We start from the raw sequence: 20,794 nt of genomic DNA, 5'->3' as shown, positions 1-20,794 counted from the left end.
AAACGAAGATCATGGCCACTGGGCCCATCACCTCCTGGCAAATAGAAGGGGAAGAAATGGAGGCAGTAAGAGATTTTACTTTCTTGGGCTCCATGATCACTGCAGATGATGACAGCAGTCATGAAATTAAAAGACGCCTACTTCTTGGGAGAAAAGCAATGACAAACCTAGACAGCATCTTAAAAATCAGAGACATCACCTTGCCAACAAAGGTCCATATAGTAAAAGCTCTGGTTTTCCCAGTAGTGATGTATGGAAGTGAGAGCTGAACCATAAAGAAGGCTGATCGCCGAAGAATTGATGCTTTTGAATTCTGGTGCTGGAGGAGACTCTTGAGAGTCCCATGGATTGCAAGAAGATCAAACGTATCCATTCTTAAGGAAAGCAGCCCTGAGTGCTCACTGGAAGGACAGATCGTGAAGCTGAGGCTCCAAGACTTTGGCCACCTCATGAGAAGAGAAGACTCCCTGGAAAAGACCCTGATGTTGGGAAAGATGGAGGGCACAAGGAGAAGGGGACGACAGAGGATAAGATGGTTGGACAGCGATCTCGAAGCTACCAGCATGAGTTTGACCAAACTGCGGGAGGCAGTGGAGGACAGAAGTGCCTGGCGTGCTCTGGTCCATGGGGTCACGAAGAGTCAGACACGACTAAACGACTAAACAACAACAAAGGGTGGGCGTGTGACCTTCGATTCAAGAACTAAGTCTTTAGCATCTCAAAACAATAGCTGAAGCGGGAGATAACCAGAGCACACACCACACTGGCGAGACAGTCTGCGGGCGGGGAGGGTCTCATCCTGCATACCAGATGGAGCTGGTAGACACCTGCCCTGGAGACAGAAGTGACCTGCGCCTCCGTGGATAGCTGTGAGTCCAGAATGACTCCCAGGCTGCACACCTGGTCCTTCAGGGGCACAGTTGCCCCATTCAGGATCAGGGAGTCCTCCATACCCACCCGCCCCCTGTCCCACAAAAAGAGTACTTCTGTCTTGTCAGGATTCAACCTCAATCGATTCAGAGACGCCATCTGTCGCACGTGTTCCAGAAGGGGCCACATCGCTAAGGTCTGCCGATCGGCTCCGTCTGACACCCCCTCTTCACAGACTTGCAAGTCCAAGTCTTCACTCCAGTCTGCCAAGGAAAGCTGTTTCGCTCTCACCAACTGCCGCTGCCCGTCTGAAACCACGATTGGCCAAACCAACTCGCCTACGCTGCCATCCTTCCTACAACCGTCTCCAGACACTCACACAGGACCTGTGTCAGAGGTAGAGCTGGGTAGATAGTTGGATGAGATAATTTATTACGGGCAAAGACCAGCTTACATAACATAACACAATAAAAACAGCGTTCATAATGATAAACTATACAATTGGAGCAGATTGCAGCAATAGCTCATGAGTTAAAACTGAGATATATACATACACCCGTCCAACTGAGATTTGGGCTACCATAAAAATTGACCCTGAGGCTCCCCAAAGGGCGACTTCAGCATTTTCCTAGTAAGCTATTTTATTCTAGTGGATGATCTGTACCTACAAATCTGGGCGCAGAATCTGGCTACCAGCCAGGTCGTCTTGTGATCTTTGCCTAAGAGGACAGAATTCAGTTTAGACTTGTCCCACTTTCTGGACACGGCCCAGGAGGAACGAGCCGAACCACGGCATAACAATTCTGCAATTACATCCCTGTAAAGCTCTGGTTTTCCCAGTAGTGATGTATGGAAGTGAGAGCTGGACCATAAAGAAGGCTGATCGCCGAAGAATTGATGCTTTTGAATTCTGGTGCTGGAGGAAACTCTGGAGAGTCCCATGGACTGCAAGAAGATCAAACCAATCCATTCTTAAGGAAATCAGCCCTGAGTGCTCACTGGAAGGACAGATCCTGAAGCTGAGGCTCCAATACTTTGGCCACCTCATGAGAAGAGAAGACTCCCTGGAAAAGACCCTGATGTTGGGAAAGATGGAGGGCACAAGGAGAAGGGGAGGACAGAGGATGAGATGGTTGGACAGCGATCTCGAAGCTACCAGCATGAGTTTGACCAAACTGTGGGAGGCAGTGGAAGACAGAAGTGCCTGGCGTGCTCTGGTCCATGGGGTCACGAAGAGTCGGACACGACTAAACGACTAAACAACAACAACATGGTTCTCCCCCTCCTCAACTGATCCCCACAACATCCCTGTGAGGTAGGCTAAGCCAAGGTCACCAAGGGAGCTTCATAGCAGAGTGGGGAATTCGAACCCTGGTCTCTCAGGTCCCAGTCCAGCACTATAAGCACTAAACCACACCGGCTCTCAAGCAACAAAGCAATACATTTCATCGTTTTAAAAAATCTACAAAAATGGCAGCAAATAATATCTCCCTGACACCCTTCGTATATGCACACACACATCCCAAAGGCCTGAACAAAAGAGGAGAGATTCCAAGTTGCGCCTGAACACGGCTAGAAGTGGGATTTTCCCAGGCAGGGAGTTCCACCTGTGGGGGCCACCACCGTGAGTGCCCTGCTAGTGCATTCATGTACAGTGTCTCTACAGACCTACACTGACTCCCAGTACGTTTCCAAGAACAATTCAAAGTGTTGGTGCTGACCTTGAAAGCCCTAAACAGCCTTGGTCCAGTATACCTGAAGGAGCGTCTCCACCGCCATCGTTCTGCCCGGACACTGAGGTCCAGCTCCGAGGGCCTTCTGGCGGTCCCTCCCTGTGAGAAGTTAGATTACACGGAACCAGGCATAGGGCCTTCTCGGTGGTGGCACCTGCCCTGTGGAATGCCCTCCCATCAGATGTCAAGGAAATAAACAACTACCAGACTTTTAGAAGACATCTGAAGGCAGCCCTTTTTAGGGAAGCTTTTAATGTTTGATGGATTACTGTATTTTAATATTTTGTTGGAAGCCGCCTAGTGTGGCTGGGGAAGTCCAGCCAGATGGGTGGGGTATAAATAAATTATTATTATTATTATTATTATTATTATTATTATTATTATTATTATTCTCCAGGTTGGACTGGATGACCCTCAGGGTCCCTTCCAACTCGGTAATTCCATGATTCAACGATGTGGACTTGAACAGGAGACATTCCTAGGACGCCGTGCCTGTTAACTTACTTCTCTCACTGGGTTCTCGGCTGAATTGATTTCAACACGAGGTGGCAGCATCACCCAAAAATCGGCATAGTCACAGCCTCACTCTGGGGAACCAGCTATTTGCCCTCAAAAAGGAAGTTCTGTTCTACCCATCTGAGCTGATTTGCTGCTCTTTGGGACAAAGTGGCGGTGCTTCAGAAATGCTCATCGCTCTTTAAGATCTCTTCCACACAGTTTTTGAAGGATTGTAGCTCAGAAAGCTTGGGAAAGGAGTACGGCAAGGCTGTATATTGTCTCCCTGCTTATTTAACTTATATGCAGAATTCATCATGCGAAAGGCTGGGCTGGATGAATCCCAAGCCGGAATTAAGATTGCCGGAAGAAATATCAACAACCTCAGATATGCAGATGACACAACTTTGATGGCAGAAAGTGAGGAGGAATTAAAGAACCTTTTATTGAGGGTGAAAGAGGAGAGCGCAAAATATGGTCTGAAGCTCAACATCAAAAAAACGAAGATCATGGCCACTGGTCCCATCACCTCCTGGCAAATAGAAGGGGAAGAAATGGAGACAGTGAGAGATTTTACTTTCTTGGGCTCCATGATCACTGCAGATGGTGACAGCAGTCACGAAATTAAAAGACGCCTGCTTCTTGGGAGAAAGGCAATGGCAAACCTAGACAGCATCTTAAAAAGCAGAGACATCACCTTGCTGACAAAGGTCCGTATAGTTAAAGCCATGGTTTTCCCAGTAGTGATGTATGGAAGCGAGAGCTGGACCATAAAGAAGGCTGATCGCCGAAGAATTGATGCTTTTAAATTCTGGTCCTGGAGGAGACTCTTGAGAGTCCCATGGACTGCAAGAAGATCAAACCAATCCATTCTGAAGGAAATCAGCCCTGAGTGCTCACTGGAAGGACAGATCCTGAAGCTGAGGCTCCAAGACTTTGGCCACCTCATGAGAAGAGAAGACTCCCTGGAAAAGACCCTGATGCTGGGAAAGATGGAGGGCACAAGGAGAAGGGGACAGCAGAGGACGAGATGGTGGGACAGTTTTCTTGAAGCTACCAGCATGAGTTTGACCAAACTGCGGGAGGCAGTGGAGGACAGAAGTGCCTGGTGTGTTCTGGTCCATGGGGTCACGAAGAGTCGGAAACGACTAAACGACTAAACAACAACCACAGCAGCAGCTCAGAAAGCAAACTGCAGCCCAGGTAGGAATTCAAGTTTCACCTCACCTGGCCAACCTGGTCTCACGGGAAGCCCAAACGCAGGATCCGAGCAGAAGAGCCCTGTCATATCCTGTGGTTTCTGGAAACTGGCATTCGGAAGCATTTCTGCCTCTGACCGTGGAGGGAGAACAGAGCCATTGTGGCCATGATCCATGGACAGCCCTCTCCTCCTCCAATTTGTCCAATCCTTTATCAAAGCCACCCATGTTGGTGGCATCCCTGCCTCCTGTGGCAGGGAGTTCCACAGCTCATGCGCTGTGCAAAGAAGTCCTTTCTTCTGCCTGTCCTTAAAAGCCCCTTGCCCCATCCCCAACTCCAACAATAATAATAATAAATTTTAATTATACCCCGCCCTCCCTGGTCAGAGCCGGGCTCAGGGCGGCTAACACCAGTAAAATTACAATAAAAACATAACAGGAGGAAAAAAGAAAGAAAAAGGGGGGAAACAATTTAAAATACGGGTTAAAATACAATTTAAAATGCAGCCTCATTTTAAAAGTAGCCCATAGATCAAAACCGTAAGAGGAGGGAAACATAAGGGTCAGACTGAGTCCAAACCAAAGGCCAGGCAGAACAGCTCCGTCTTGCAGGCCCTGCGGAAAGATGTCAAGTCCTGCAGGGCCCTGGTCTCTCACACATTGCGTTCCACAAGTCGGGGCCAGTGCTGAAAAGGCCCTGGCCCTAGTTGAGACCAATCTAACCGCCTTGTGACTTAGGACCTCCAAAGTGTTGTCATTTGTGGACCTTAAGGTCCTCCACGGGGCAGACCAGGAGAGGCGGTCCCGTAGGTACAAGGGTCCTAGGCCGCATAGGGCTTTAAAGGTCAAAACCAGCACCTTAAACCTGACCCCGTACTCCACTGGGAGCCAGTGCAGTTGGTAAAGCACTGAATGAATGTGATCCCGCGGCAAAGAGCCTCGCCACGGTATTCTGCACCCGCTGGAGTTTCTGGGTCAGCTTCAAGGGCAGCCCCGCGTAGAGCGAGTTACAATCATCAAGCCTGGAGGTGACTGTCGCATGGATCACTGTGGCCAGATCAGGGCGAGAAAGTTAACTGGAGCTGATGGGAGATGTAGTCCAACCACCTGAAGGGCACCAGGTTGCAGAAGTTCGCCTTAAACGCTAGCCCTTTTTAAAGCCTGCTTGCCCAGACAATGCCATCATAATCAGGCCACCAGACCCTTTGCTGTTTTTTGTCTCCCAGAAGGCTGCGCCGCCTTTCCGCATGGTTCTTCTCTCCCTCCTTATTTAACCCCATAAAAACCCTGCAGGGTAGGTTCAACTCAGTGTTACAAATTCAGATATAAAGGCTAGGTACCAAATGGCCCCTTAACCCTGGGTTACAGTCGCCAAAACAAAATGCCCAGTTGCCATTTGGGGGCCAGGCGGCTCGGAAGTCATCTTTTTCGATGCAACTTTTTGGTTCCTGAAATCCGTTCTGACTGCGCAGATAAAATAGCTACAGGATGTGAGATTTCTGCGTGAAAACAGGCAACTCCAAGGATTCCCCAGGCAGGCACCTCGCAATGGTGGTGAAATAAAAAAATTAAGGTCTTATATATATAATAAATGTACCAAGCAAACGTACATAAATATATAAACCACATGTCTGAAGCAGCACAGGAAAACAGCCCTGAAACCATTTTTGACTCCCAAACTAACCGAATGTTTTCTCTGCAAGGTCAAAGGAAAATGGAAAAGCCTCCCCATTGTCTTTTCCTTCACAAATCCTGTCTTAAGGGTATGTCTGTGTATGAATAGGGTGTGAGCCTGTGGCCTGGCTCAGGAACGAAGTATTTATCATTACAAAAGACTGGCCAGGCTTCCCAGGGTATCCAATCAAGTGAGCAGTAACAGGTAACCTGCCGAACAGGAGATAAACAAGGCACTCAGATTTCTGTTGTAGACCGCCCTTTCTGTGATGTAGGTATGATGTGTCTGGGGGTGGTCTTGGACTCCAGGGTGGGCAATTTTAAAAGTCTATATATGGGCGGGCACACCTTTGTTCGGGTTCCTCCTCCTTCTCTTGCGTGTGAGGGGTGCACCCTGTTGCAACAGATCAATAAAGATCAGGCTTTCTAGCTGCTTTGCTTCTCAATATTCTCTGGTTGGCCTCTGTTCTTTTCTCCGACCGATGGAGAACCTACAAAGGACTCTATAAGGGCTCTTGGGTACCTCATATTTGAATAAGGGCAGATTTTCGTTTATTACAGTGACCTCAGGTGCCATCCTGGCGCCTGGGCATCTTCACCTGGTTACAAGTGGCCGATAGCCAGGTTCAAAATGCGCCTGTCAAATTTCGAACGCCGGTTCAGCACCCGCCCCAGGGTCACCCAGCGAGCAACAAGGCTGAGAGGAGATTCGAACCCTGGTCTCCCAAGTCACAGACCGACACTCTAACCACTACACTGCAGTGGCTCAGTCCAGTGGGAAGAAAGTGACCGTCCCCTCACCCAGGAACGCCCCCTGCCCAACACCTTTGCATCTTTCGGACTCACCTGGCCACTGCTTTCTGGGGTGGGCCCCTGGGGGGCAGCGTGGGAGGGCGGCTGGGCACCGGAGGGGCCTTTTGGGCGGGGGGCTTGCCCTCCAGATGGTGGCGCTTGGCAGGCAGAGGGGGCAGGGGAGGGTTCCCTGTCTCTTCCGCAGCCGCAGCGTCCGGGCTGAGCCTGCCTCTTGCCGGCGACGTAAACTCCAAAAGAGAAGGGCCTGCGGGAAGTTCGGACGCAGCAGTAGAGGAAAACTTCAGCGGCGGGTGACAGCTCGTCCGGGGAGGGATGGGCGGCGGCGTGGGAGCTGCCTCCAGCTCCCGGCGAGGAGGCGATGCTTCTGTCGGCGAGTCGCTCCCAGCCTCCTGCTCCGTGGAGGAAGCCGCGGTCGCAGCGCCAGCACGGAAGATGTTGCGTTTCATGGGAACCGGCCTCCTGGGGGGCAGCTTGGGGGCGTCCATGACGGGCAGCGCCTCCGTGAAGGCCTTCAGGAGCCCAGAGAGGATGCGCCGGCGGTGCCCCGGGAGAAGGATGCCCAGGCGGGTCAGGGCCTCATCCGACAGGTGCTGGCAGTCCGAGACGCACCACAGCTCGTTCCGCTCAAAGTTCTCAGCGTACTGCTCCAGATGGAGGGCACGGAGCCAGTCGCCCATGGGGAGCGAGGCCCCGTCCGCCATGGCACCGGAGGGGGCACCTGCTGAGGCCTCACTTCATCCCTCCAGCTCCTCTATCTTCGCTGGACCCCAAAGGGCGTCTGCACCTGGGGAAGGAAGCAAGGGAAAGAGATAAAATCATGGACTTGTAGAATTGACAGGGACCCTCAACGGTCATCTAGCCCAACCCCCTACAACGCAGCTGCCCCATGCGGGGATCGAACCTGCGACCTTGGCATTGCCAGCACCACGCTCTCGTCAACTGAGCTATCCACTGTCTTTGAATCCTCTTTTAAAGCCACCCGCCTTTCAACGGCACCTTAAACGCCAATCCTGCTCAGGGCTGCCTGTGAGCAAACCCCGGTGAATTCAGTGAGGTGAACTTTTGACTAAATATGCACCGGCTTAACTTGTGAAGACAAATGGGGCATTCGTTCAGCAAAGGCTAAAGCTGATGAGAGGCATGTTTCAGCTTTTAATTCCAAATACAAACACTACTGCAAGCAAGCCAGCAAAATTTTATTTGTTCTTTGTTTGTTTGTTTGTTTATACATACATACATGCATGCATGCATGCATACTGAAATAAAAAAAATTAAGGTCTTTCTTATATAAATAATAAAGGTTCATGGATGTGCCAGGCAAACACGTACATAAATATATGGGCCACATGTCTGAGGCAGCACAGGAGGGCAGCCCTGGAGCCATTTTAGCTCCCAAACTGGGCAAATGTTTTCTCTGCAAGGTCAAAGGAAAATGGAAAAGCCTCCTCATTGTCTTTTCATTCACAAACCCTGTCTTAAGGGTATGTCTGTGTGTGAACAGGGTGAGCCTGTGAGCTCAGGAACTAAGTATTTGTCATTACAAAAGACTGGCCAGGCTCCCCAGGGTATCCAATCAAGTGACCATTAAACAAGTAACCTGCCAGACAGGAGGTAAACAACGCACTCAGATTTCTGCTGTAGACCGCCCTTTCTGTGATGTAGGTATGATGTATCTGGGGGGCGGTCTTGGACTCCAGGGCAGGCAATTTAAAATGTCTATATAAGGGCAGGCACACCTTTGTTCGGGGTTCCTCCTCCTTTCCTGAGTGTGAGGGGAGCACCCTGTTGCAACAGATCAATAAAGATCAGGCTTACTAGCTGCTTTGCTTCTCAATATTCTCTGGTTGGCCTCTGTTCTTTTCTCCGACCGATGGAGAACCTGCAAAGGACTCTATAAGGGCTCTTGTGTCCCCCATAAGGGAATAAGGGCAGATTTTCGTTTATTACAATACATACCCCACCCATCTGGCTGGGTTGGCCCAGCCACTCTGGGCTTTGCCATTTTAGCACCTAGTCTGAAACCAGAACACCATCAAAGAAAAAAAGGAGGGAGGAGGGAAAGGCCCACCTGAATTCCTTCGCTCACTCTCCTTTTATTTCTGTGTCTTTGGATTTAAGTCCAAATATTGCTGTTCAAGGAAGTGGTTGCTTGAAGTGCTTCAGGTGAACTACCGTGAAAACACTGCAAAGAACAATGGAGGACTCAAGCACCACTCTCCCTTCCCATACACCTTTTGCTCAGATCAACAAGCAAAGATAAGGCGACTGAGAAAGCCTTCTCCTAGGACAGAACGCCTGGCTTGGCTCCCACTCTGTCCACACCTTCTGAACTGGAGGCAATTATCCCAAACAATAGCGAAACGTCAAAGCATCCCCAGGTCTAGCCCATCATAATCCCAGTGAGCAGATTAGGAGACTCGAACGCTGATCTCGCCAGATTGGTGCATGCTCTGGTTATCTCCCGCTTGGACTACTGCCATGCGCTCTATGTGGGGCTACCTTTGAAGGTGACTTGGAAACTGCAATTAATCCAGAATGCAGCAGCTAGACTGGGGACTGGGAGTGGCCGCTGGGACCACATAACACCGGTCCTGAGAGATCTGCATTGGCTCCCAGTACGTTTCCAAGCACAATTCAAAGTGTTGGTGCTGACCTTTAAAGCCCTAAACGGCCTCAAAGGCCCAGTATACCTGAAGGAGCATCTCCACCCCCATCATTCAGCCCGGACACTGAGGTCCAGCTCTGAGGGCCTTCTGGAGGTTCCCTCACTGCGAGAAGCCAAGTTACAGGGAACCAGGCAGAGGGCCCTCTCGGTAGTGACACCCGCCCTGTGGAACGCCCTCCCACCAGATGTCAAAGAGATAAACAACTACCTGACATTTAGAAGACATCTGAAGGCAGCCCTGTTTAGGGAAGTTTTTAATGTGTGCCATTTTAATGTATTTTTAATATTCTGTTGGAAGCCGCCAGATGGACGGGGTACAAATAATAAATTATGATGATGATGAGCATAGGAACGGCAAGTCATCTCCTGTTCCATTCCCATGCTGGACTCTCCAGTCCTCTCCAAGAAGCATGAACAATAACCCTGAATTTTTGCAGGGCCCACACACAGCAAATTTCAGTCAACTAGAAATTTCTACTTTCTCAGAGATTTTACTGCCAGGATTCAAGACAGGGATGTGTGAAAACTTTGAAGCCTGCAAGCTTTGAAGTGACAATGCGAGGATTCCATGATTGGAGAGGCACAGTTTACAGCATTAGCAAGGTCTCCTTCCCACCCCTCTGTGGTCCTGATCCACAGACCCAACCAAGAGCTTGTGCGAGTGGTTTGGTGTTTCTGCTTATTGAATGCTCACCTGCAATCTGGGGAAAGCCCTGATGGTGAACAATGGGACCTTTGTGTGGTTCAAAATGCTTTGTCACGTTAGCACCAGATGCACAAACAGAGAGCCGATGATCTGCGGGATCTGCCAATCAGACAGAGCACAGCAAAGTCACCTTCAAGCTGGGCGGATTTGATTTAAATCAAATCAATTTAAATCACGATTTAAATCATGTCAGTAAGACTTGATTTACCGCATTTTTCGCCCCATAGGACGCACCGGCCCAGAGGACGCACCAAGTTTTTTGGGGGGGAAATAAAGGAAAAAAATTATTCCCCCCCCCCCCGGCGCTTGTGGGGCCGGCAGCGGGGAGAAGTGCTCTTCTCCCAGCTGCCAGCCTTCAGACCAGGTCCGGGGACAGCGGGAAGGCGAGCTGCGGGGGCTGGCGGCGGGGAGAAGCACGCGTCTCCCCGCCATCAGCCTCCAAACCACATCAGGAGACAGCGGGATGGCGGCGTTCCGGGATGGCGGCGTTCCTTCAGCGAAGCCTGCATTCGCCCCATAGGACGCACACACAGTTCCCCTTCATTTTTGGAGGGGAAAAAGTGCGTCCTATAGGGCGAAAAATACGGTAAATCGTTTTTTCACAGAAAGACTCATTCTTGCTGGTATCAACTTAATATTTACAACCAGATGAAGGTTTTATTTTTGGAATAAAAAATTTTCAGAGTGCAGTGGTACCTAGGATTAATTCGTTTTGGAGGTCCGTTCTTCACCTGAAACTGTTCTTAACGAGGTACCACTTTAGCTAATGGGGTCTCCTGCCACCGCCACGTGATTTCTGTTCTCATCCTGAAGCAAAGTTCTTAACCCGGGGTACTATTTCTAGGTTAGCGGAGTCTGCAACCTGAAGCGTATATAAACCAAGGTACCTCCCATGACCGGAAAGTGTATCATATGAACAGCAACGGCTGGCACATGGGATCTTCTATTTTATTTCCACACCAGGCCTGGCCACCAGTCGGACTCAAGGATCAACCCTCAGGGGTAGGCAACCTAAGGCCCGTGGGCCGGATAAGGCCCAATCGCCTTTCCAATCCGGCCTGCGGATTGTCCGGGAATCACCGTGTTTTTGCATGAGTAGAATGTGTCCTTTTCTTTAGACACAGGCCGTAACGTACAATTTGAGGATTGGATAAAATTATGGAAAGTAAATTTGAAATTTACAGATTGCATTTTATTGAGAGAGAATTATATGAAAATATGCATCCCAGGCTCTGCTCAGCTCTCCTTTTAAAGAGCTGCACGGAGCGTGTGTGCGGCGCTTGGGGGCTTTTCCCCGGAGAGGGAGAAAGGCAGCCCATCAGGGGGAGGGTGTTCCACCGGGCAGGCGCCACCACCGAGAAGGCCCTCTGCCTGGTTCCCTGTCACCTCACTTCTCGCAGGGAGAGAATCACCAGAAGGCCCTCGGAGCTGGACCTCAACGTCCAGGCAGAATGATGGGGGTGGAGACGCTCCTTCAGGTGTACTGGGCTGAGGCCGTTTAGGGCTTTCAAGGTCAGCACCAACACTTTGAATTGTGCTTGGAAACGTACTGCGAGCCAATGTAGATCTTTCAGGACCAGTGTTATATGGTCTCGTATTTATTATTTGCTGCTAAAAGACAATACAATTTCCTTATTCAATATACAGTGGACGCTCAGGTTGCGAACATGATCCATGCACGATGCACATTCGCAACCCACAGAATCTGCATCCCGCAGCAGCATGTCTGCGCATGTGCGGGTTACGATTCAGTGCTTCTGCACATGTGCAAAGCGCGATTTAGCGGTTCTGCGCATGCACGACCGCCGAAACCCGGAAGCAACCCATTCCAGTACTTCCAGGTTTCAGCGGTCCATAACCCGAAAAAACGCAACCTGAAGCGTCTGTAACCCGAGGTATGACTATATTACCGTCATTTGCTTGCTTGCTTACGCGAGTGATATTTGCAAAACCGACAAATAATTCTCTAGTGATTGCAATGCACCACGAGGCCTTTTGAAAAGCCCTTTAGCAAAATTTTGCACTCCTGCAACTAAATCCTCTTGTCTGGAAGGCTAAATCTGAACGGCCGAGCCCTCTAGGGCAAGAGGCGAGGTGCAAGCTAAGAAAGGGTAGCCACGAAAACACGAGGGCAGCACCCTCTCCTGCGACACTCTCCCAGAGGCGCTGGAGTTGCAAAACAGTTGCCGGATGTGGGGGCGGAAGGAGTTTCCTGCAGCTAAAAAAAGGAACGCTAAAAGAAACGGCTGCCCATCACAGTCACAATTCGGTGACTCACAACTTGCTCCCTCTCCCTCGGCCGTCGCCACAGGCACCTGCCTGCCCGTGCAGGACGTTGACAGGAGCTAGCAGCCAGGATGCAACCCGACGACGTCACAAAGCGCTTTTCAAAGGAGGGAGGCATCGCCAAGCCTCTTCAAAAATGACCTTTGCGACCGAAACCAGCAAACCTCAACTGATGCAGAAAGGGAGCTAAGGGCAAAGGTCCGGCCTCTGTGTGCTCCTTCGCCAACCTGTTGCCCCCTCCAGATTATTTTACGCTACAAACTCCCGTGGGTTCCAGCTAGTACACCGTCTAGTGCCGGATCGACGTATAAGCTAAACAAGCTATAGCTTAGGGCCCCAATCTCTTGGGCCTCCCCAAAAAAAATTAAAGGGGAAAAAACTGGGTGTACATTTCCAAAATATAAGATGAAAAACAAATAAAATAAAATCTACATACAGCAACAGTGTTTTGTGTTGTGTAGGCTCCTAGGATGTAAGTCATGGGCCCCGCCTGCTAGCCTGCTTCCTAAAATATCACTGGTTTTCTCCTTTCTATATATAGGGTGCCTACATTCTGCATGGACTGGTTGCACAGAGACTGGTTTTTAGAGACTAGATTATGAGTGTCTGTTAACTGTGTTTCTAAAGGAACTTTTGTTATTGCCAAATGCCAATGTGTTTGCATTATTAAGTTTGTTATGAATCAAAAATCATTTTAAGTTAGAGCTTAATAATTATTTCACTATTAATATACTTCTTCTTAATTGTATCTCACTATTAATATACTTCTTAAATGTATTTCAGTTCAACAATTACGTTGATAAAATACATATTGTGCTATGTGCTAATGGCTCGAGATACCTGTTAGGTCCATAAATTACCATCTAGCGTATATTCAACACAAAAAACAGCGACCATTTGTTGTTGACAAAGGAAAGGCGGACATATAAAGGGCCCCATTACCTCCAGTAGCTTAGGGCCTCATCAAACCTAAATCCGGCCCTGACACCGTCCAAAACATACTCAGCTGGTTAGATTCCTGCACTGCAAGGGGAAGGTCTAGATGATCGTTAGGGTTCCCTTCCAACTCTACAATTCTAGAATTCTACTGCTTTATGGTTTGGGGACTGTGTGTTATTCAACAGAGACGTCCATTTGGACTGCTCATCACTTTGCTGAACTACCGTATTTTTCGCTCTATAACACGCACCAGACCATAACACACACATAGTTTTTAGGGGAGGAAAACAAGAAAAAAAATATTCTAAACGAAATAGTGGATATATGATTTTTGTGGTTCATGCTGCGGCCACAGACATGTGATCTGACAGTGAGTTTGGAGTAGCCCAATGCAAAAATCCTGAGGATCCATGTGGATCCATGCTTTGTAACCACGGAGGAGGGAAGGAAGGGGAACCATGGATCCTCTGCTCACGACTGCAGCAGATCCCCCCCGGCACCCGCAGGCATTCGCTCCATAACACGCACAGACATTTCCCCTTACTTTCTAGGAGGAAAAAAGTGAGTGTTATGGTGCAAAAAATACGGTAATACACAGAATTTGGGCACCACGGCGCATGATTAACCTACGGAACTCCCTTCCACAGTGATGGCTGCAATAGAAGGCTTTAGAAGAGGATTCGACAAATGCATGCAGGAGAGGGCTCTTGAGGGCTACTAGACCCAGTGGCCAATGGCCCATCCAGCCTGGCGTCCTGGTCTTCTTGTGTGAAACCTGCACGCAGGATCCGAGCACAAGGGCAATTCTCTGCCCTCCTGTTCAGAAGCATCATTGCCTCTGACCATGGCTAGCGACCATCAATCGTGGGCTCTCTCTTCCTGGAAGCTGCCATCTGGGTTTCTGCCCGTCCTTGCCCCTTGTGGGAGGGAGTTCCACAGTTTAACAACGAGCTACACAAAGAAGGGCTTTCTTTTACCCCTCCTGAATCTCCCAACACCCAGAATATCAGAAACTAGGAAGAGCTGGCTGGATCGAGCCAATGGCACCCTCCTCTCACTGGGGCTGACCTGATGCCTGTGGGAAACTGGTGAGCAGGATTCGAACACAGGAGCCCTCTCCCTTCCTGCGGTTTCCAGAAAGCAAGGGCTGCAGTTTGCCCCAGTCTAGTAAAACTGGAAAAGGGAAGGAGATCACCCGGCCCGGATCGCATCGCAAGGCTGACTTTTCTCTCTGGGTTGTTGGTAAACAAGAAACGGGTAAAAATAGCCCAACTCAGCTAATTTAAGCTTCCTGAAAACGTTCACATACCGACGGCCCGTCATGCTGCTTTGCGGCTAGAGATTCTTTCCCAACGCTAAACCGCTCTAGGAGAAATCCAGCAGCCTTTCCAGAGCAGAACACTTCACTTTGAAAAACACACACACACACTCCAAACCCCCGTCCTCTCCCAGGAAACGCCTTCTCCCAGAAGTTACTAGCGGAAGCAGAACAGCTGAGCCAACCAAGAGGAACTGCTCCACCTCCGACTGGACCCTCGTTCAGTCTCCGCTTGAGCCGCGGTTCCTGCATTGCAGGGGGCTGGACTAGATGGCCCCTGAGGTTCCCTTTCCAGCTGTACATCTCTATGATTCTACATGGAAAACTCAAACAAGGACATGGCGCTGTTGGAGGGAGAAAATGACCTAGCATCTTTTCAACACTCCTGTAGCTGTTAAACCCTCATTAGCCGCGGCTAAATTTAGTTCCAAGGTAAGTTTATTCTATAAAAAAAAGGAAAGCTTCGTTAAAAAGGTATTAAGCGCAGAGGCTCAAGGGTACATTAAGGTACAGAACCAACTGCAGGTGTTTGGCTCCTGCTGCTCAGCTTGAAGGACAGTAGAAATTTAAAACTAATTAGTACATAAAATCAGGCTTCCAAGTTTGTCCAACGTTATTAAATTTGTATACTGCCCTCCATTTAAAGAGCAGGACCTGAAATTGCCTCAGGCCCCTTCGAAAATCTACCAGAAATACTTCAACTTGCTACTGCATCAAAGAACTGCACTCTCCATTTTTGCAGCAGCATCACATCTGTGGCTTTTAGGCGCTGAGTAATAAACCGATAGCATCTTAAAAAGCAGAGACATCACCTTGCCGACAAAGGTCCGTATAGTTAAAGCTCTGGTTTTCCCAATAGTGATGTACAGAAGGGAGAGCTGGACCATCAAGAAGGCTGATCGCCGAAGAATGGATGCTTTTGAATTCTGGTGCTGGAGGAGACTCTTGAGAGTCCCATGGACTGCAAGAAGATCAAAGCGATCCATTCTGAAGGAAATCAGCCCTGAGTGCTCACTGGAAGGACAGATCCTAAAGCTGAGGCTCCAAGACTTTGGCCACCTCATGAGAAGAGAAGACTCCCTGTTGGGAAAGATGGAGTGCCCAAGGAGAAGGGGACGACGGAGGACGAGATGGTTGGACAGTGTTCTCGAAGCTACGAACATGAGTTTGACCAAAGTGTGGGAGGCAGTGGAAGACAGGAGTGCCTGGCGTGCTCTGGTCCAGGGGGTCACGAAGAGTCAGACACAACTAAACAACTAAACAACAAATAAACCGATATCAGTTAAAACTGTAAAATCAGAATGCATTTAAAATGCCTGTTGGATTTACCGGTATTTATTTTTGAGTTTTTTTGTTGTTGTTTTTTAATGATATTTATTAAAATTTTCAAAGGATACAAAAATTACACAAAAACAAAGAGTAAAAGTACAAAAAATAAAAATACAAAAAGATAGAAAATACAGGGGGGGGGGAAACAAAAAACAAAACAAGTTCATTATTTTCAGACCCTTAACTGTCATTACCTTCTTTCTTAGACCTCCTCCTCCTCCCTTCCTTTGTATTCCAGTTATCAATTATCCCAGCAAATCCTTTCCCCATGTTTCATAAAATTCTATCATTACATTACCCTCGACTAATTTAATCCTATCTTTCTATAATAAAATAAACCTTAAAGTTTAAAACTTAAGTCTTAACCTTACCAGCTTCTTGTGATCATAATATTCTTTCATAATTCTTTATGCATCTTTACTAAAGCCAGGTAATTTCTTCCAACATTTTTCTATCATTCATCAACTTTGTAAAACATTCTAATAATAAAAAAAAGAGAAAGAGAGATATAAACAAGTCCAATCTTTATCCAACGTCCCTTTCTCCTGGCTCCGGGATTTGTCAGTCCTTATTAACCCGGTACCCTTATGTCCGAAGCCCTCAAGTCACTTCCATGGCCCTTCCGCAGCTCTTCTTCATACTTATAACTGTAATTTCCCTTATCTCCTCGTGATAACTCCAGCTTGACAATGTCTCTTGCTCGTGGTAACTCCAGCTTAGTAATGTTTTTAACCCTTCTCGTCAGATCAGACCCTATTTTTGAGTTTTCAGTAGACACCCCAGCGAGAGGGCAAGGATATAAGGGATCAGGCAGTCCCTGAGAGATCCTGGACCCAAGTTGTTAAGGGCTTTGTAAAATAATAAATAATAAAATAAAATAATAATAGAAGAAATTTGAACCTGGCCCAAGAGCATACGGGCAGCTGAACATCAGAGTGATGTGCTGGCAAGCTTGTTTTCTGCTGCTCCAGAGGGGAGGACCTGAACCAATGGGTTCACAGAATCATAGAGTTTGAAGGGACCTCAGGGGTCATCCAGTCCAACCCGCTGCACTGCAGGAATCACAACTCAAGCATCCATGGCAGATGATGCTTTTCCCATTCTTTTTGAAATGTTTCATTGCCCTGTTGTCAAAATTCCCCCGTTAATTTGGCTATTTCCGCATATTCCATGACCTTGTACTTCCACTCTTCTACTGGTGGCAATTGTTGTTGCTTCCACACCTGAGCCAACAGTAACCTCACCGCTGTTGTTGCGTATAGGAACAATTTCTGATCCTTCTTATCAATATCCGTTCCCACCCATATTTTCAAATTTCAGTTTGTTCGTTGATCACAGACCACCGTCTTCCAATTTGCACATCACGCCAGAGAGTCCCAGGACGATGTCAGCGGAACGGATGGCTCACCATCACGGGGTCTCTACTCGCCACAGTCCTGGCAAGGGCTGTGTCGTTCTTGCATCACCCTGGGCTCCTTCTTCCTCTGCTTCTCACACTCCTCGTACGTCACCCAAGGACCCGGGACAGTCCGGGGAACACACACAGGGTGAGTCACAGCCACAAGCCCATCTCCGCGTGTGCAAAATCTGCATCTTTTACTGCTCAGAAGCACTCAAGTTGCAGAAACGGTCATGATAAGATTGTGAAACCATCTACATTATCAAAGGGAGCTTATGGTCGTTTGAGATTGGTGTTTTAACGCAGCAACAGAAAGCAAACGTAACCCCAGGCACTCCATGATTTTTGTGCAATTGCAGTTCACAGCACAAACTTTATACGCACAAACAATCCTTACATCCCCGCTCAGAAGCGGGAGCCATTCAGCTCAACGAGACTTACTCCCGGGTAAACGTGTGATAAGACTGCAGTCATCGTGACCTAAATAAGTATTCAAAGGGTATGCTAACGACTACATGGGTGGCGCTGTGGGTTAAACCACAGAGCCTAGGACTTGCTGATCAGAAGGTTGGCAGTTCGAATCCCTGCGATGGGGTGAACTCCCATTGCTCGGTCCCTGCTCCTGCCAGCCTAGCAGTTCGAAAGCACCTCAAAGTGCAAGTAGATAAATAGGTACCGCTCCAGCGGGAAGGTAACCGGCGTTTCCGTGCGCTGCTCTGGTTTGCCAGAAGCGGCTTAGTCATGCTGGCCACATGACTTGGAAGCTGTACGCCGGCTCCCTCGGCCATTAAAGCGAGATGAGCGCCGCAACCCCAGAGTCGGCCACAACTGGACCTTACGGTCAGGGGTACCTTTACCTTTAACGACTATGAGCTTGCGCCTGAGTTTTCTTATTTCCTTCTCCCTGACAATCCATTTTCCTTTTGTGTCGTGTGTTTTTTAGATTGCATTTCCCTCTGGTCTCCCAAAGACCAACTGCATTACAGGGCCCCACAAAAGCTGCAGAGAAAGAAAGAAAGAAAGAAAGAAAGAAAGAAAGAAAGAAAGGGGGGGGAGAGAGATCCAGCCTTTTCCTCCTCTTCTTCCTCTCCCTGCCTTAGCCATGACTGGCGTCCCTACCCCAGTCACAAATCCCCGCCAAGTCCTTGCAAAATGCATTCCTGCCCAGGATTAGGCAACGGGCATTAACGGCTTTTGTAAGAGACTTTGAAATTCTTGCAGCATCCCTTCTAGAGGAGAAGAAGAAGAAGAACAAGAACATAACACAATACAGAAATCCAGCCTCATTAAACGTGAGCATAACATACAACAATACAGTGGTACCTCAGGTTAAGAACTTAATTCGTTCTGGAGGTCCGTTCTTAACCTGAAACTGTTCTTAACCTGAAGCACCACTTTAGCTAATGGGGCCTCCTGCTGCCGCCACCGCACAATTTCTGTTCTCATCCTGAAGCAAAGTTCTTAACCCGAGGTACTATTTCTGTGTTAGCGGAGCCTGTAACCTGAAGCGTCTGTAACCTGAAGCATCTGTAACCCGAGGTACCACTGTACAAACAACCAAATAAAATACTTCCTTTATCTTGTACTTGGCCTCCTTATTTACTTCTTATAAACTGTTTCCTTTATGAATAATTATTAAGAATTTTCTAATTATAACTTAGATATCCACAAAGTCTCCTGCAGACATTAATCAAAACAAGTCCAGGTATGTATTTTAGGGCACTGTTTTGTGAAGTATTCTCTGCATTTCCCCCATGCTTTTTGAAACTCTTGTCTGGTGTGATCTCTCATCGCCTCTGTTAATCTAGCCCGTTCAATATACTCTAACAGTTTGTCTTGCCATTCCCTTTTTTGTTGGCACAGTTTCTTTTTTCCAGTTTTTGGCAATTAGGATCCTTGCTGCTCCTGTGGCATAGAGGAATATTTTCTGATCTTCTCTTGCTATACCTGTGTCCGTTATCCCTAGTAGAAAAGCTTCTGTACTTTTCATAAAGTTATACTTAAACATTTTTTTAAGCCCGTCATATACTATGTTCCAGAAGCTTTTGATTTTTTTCACACCGAACATGTATAAGTCTCCCCTCTGTTTTACCACATCTCCAGCACAGATTTGTTTTCGTCTTATACATTTTAGCTATTTTGGTAGGTGTTAAGTACCATCTATAAAACATCTTGATTAGGTTTTCCTTCAATACTTCACAGGCTGTAAATTTCCAGTACTTTCTCCATAGTTCTTCCCACGCTGTTAAGCTAATGGTTTCCCCAATATCTAAAGCGAGGGAGTGTGGAGCAAATAAGCAGAGAGAGAGAGAGAGAACATCAGAGAGAACATTTCAGGGGGTGAGCATCAAATACAGAAGGACCGCATCTTGGTCCCCAGCAAGGGCAGGACAGCCCTGGGCATCCGCAGAGGCCTCCAGGGCATGTCAAGAGTACGGCCAGTAGATGGTACTTCCCCACTTAGTCATGTATCCCCACAGCAACCCTGTGAGGTAGGGTACACTGAGAGTGAGTGACAGCCGCCACCCCTCAAGGTCACCCAATGAGCATCATGGCTGAGTGGGGAGCGGATTTGAACCCTGGTCTCCCAGATCCCAGACTGGCACTCTAACCACTACACCACACTGTCCTAAAATAACTGTACAGCTGTAGCCATTTTGGTATGCACGCTGAATAACAATAGTAATAATTATAATTCATAGCCCCTGTACTGCACCTCAATTCCCAAAACAATCCTGTGAGGTAAGGCAGGCAGAGAGTGGCTGGCCGAATGTCACTCACCGAGCTTCCTGGCTAGGTGCGGATTCGAACCCAGGTCTCCTGAGCCAGAGATTAAATAAGGAGCGGGGGGTAAGCCCATGTCAGCCACCTTGAGCAATGTAAAGAAAGAAACGTGGGATAGAAATGCAATCTTTTGCACGTTCAGCAACAGCTTCCTGCATTGCAGGGGGTTGGACTAGATGACCCTGGGGGTCCCCTCCCAAAGCTACAATTCTGATTCTATGAAAAAAAATACGCTTGGTGGCATTTGACGCGCTCATCTGCCAGGTGGTGTCAGGACATTAGAAGGCGCGGCCCCGGAAAGCTGTTGAGTAATGAGGAGGAAGGTACATTATCTGAGCATGCGCAAAGTACCCCATCCCACCCAGGGCCTGTCATCCCATTTGCGTCTCTGAGCTTGCTATATGCGCAGCGAGTGGCACGGCAAGCCATGCCATGGGAATCCAACGCACAACGTCACACCAGCTGTGTCTGTCTGCTTCTCTTCCTCACAGTGTTTCTGGGCAGCCAAGGTCTCAGAAGGAGAAATATTTGGGATCATCACTTGCTCCTCAACGGGCATCAACCCAACAGGTGAAGCTTCTTTT

General features: G+C 48.3%; 1 protein-coding gene and 1 long non-coding RNA gene across 8 annotated transcripts in view; one reads left to right on the top strand and one right to left on the bottom strand.

Moving 5' to 3' along the window:
- Window positions 1-20,794, bottom strand: part of ARAP1 (ArfGAP with RhoGAP domain, ankyrin repeat and PH domain 1) — a 149,993-nt gene that overhangs the window by 104,996 nt on the left and 24,203 nt on the right. For 5 of the 7 annotated variants that reach the window (XR_013985098.1, XM_081001768.1, XM_081001764.1 and 2 more), the window contains exons 2-3: window positions 10,144-10,254; window positions 6,818-7,568 (exon numbers count right to left, since the gene is read on the bottom strand). Coding sequence is in view for 6 of the 7 variants with exons in the window: in XM_081001768.1 (XP_080857894.1) it covers window positions 6,818-7,485 (668 nt within the window). In the remaining variant the exon portion in view is untranslated. The remainder of the gene's footprint in view (window positions 1-6,817; window positions 7,569-10,143; window positions 10,255-20,794) is intronic. The other 2 variants (XM_081001766.1, XM_081001767.1) reach the window with 1 other exon arrangement.
- On the top strand, window positions 14,692-19,009 carry LOC308475452. Its single transcript, XR_013985210.1, has 3 exons — window positions 14,692-15,130; window positions 17,348-17,574; window positions 18,370-19,009. It is a non-coding gene; the product is annotated as an uncharacterized lncRNA (long non-coding RNA).

Source organism: Podarcis pityusensis (assembly GCF_964106645.2).
Source record: "Podarcis pityusensis genome assembly, chromosome: 4".
NCBI lineage: Eukaryota > Metazoa > Chordata > Lepidosauria > Squamata > Lacertidae > Podarcis > Podarcis pityusensis.
Note: the sequence above shows the minus strand (reverse complement) of the source record. Positions and strands in the feature narration are given on the sequence as shown.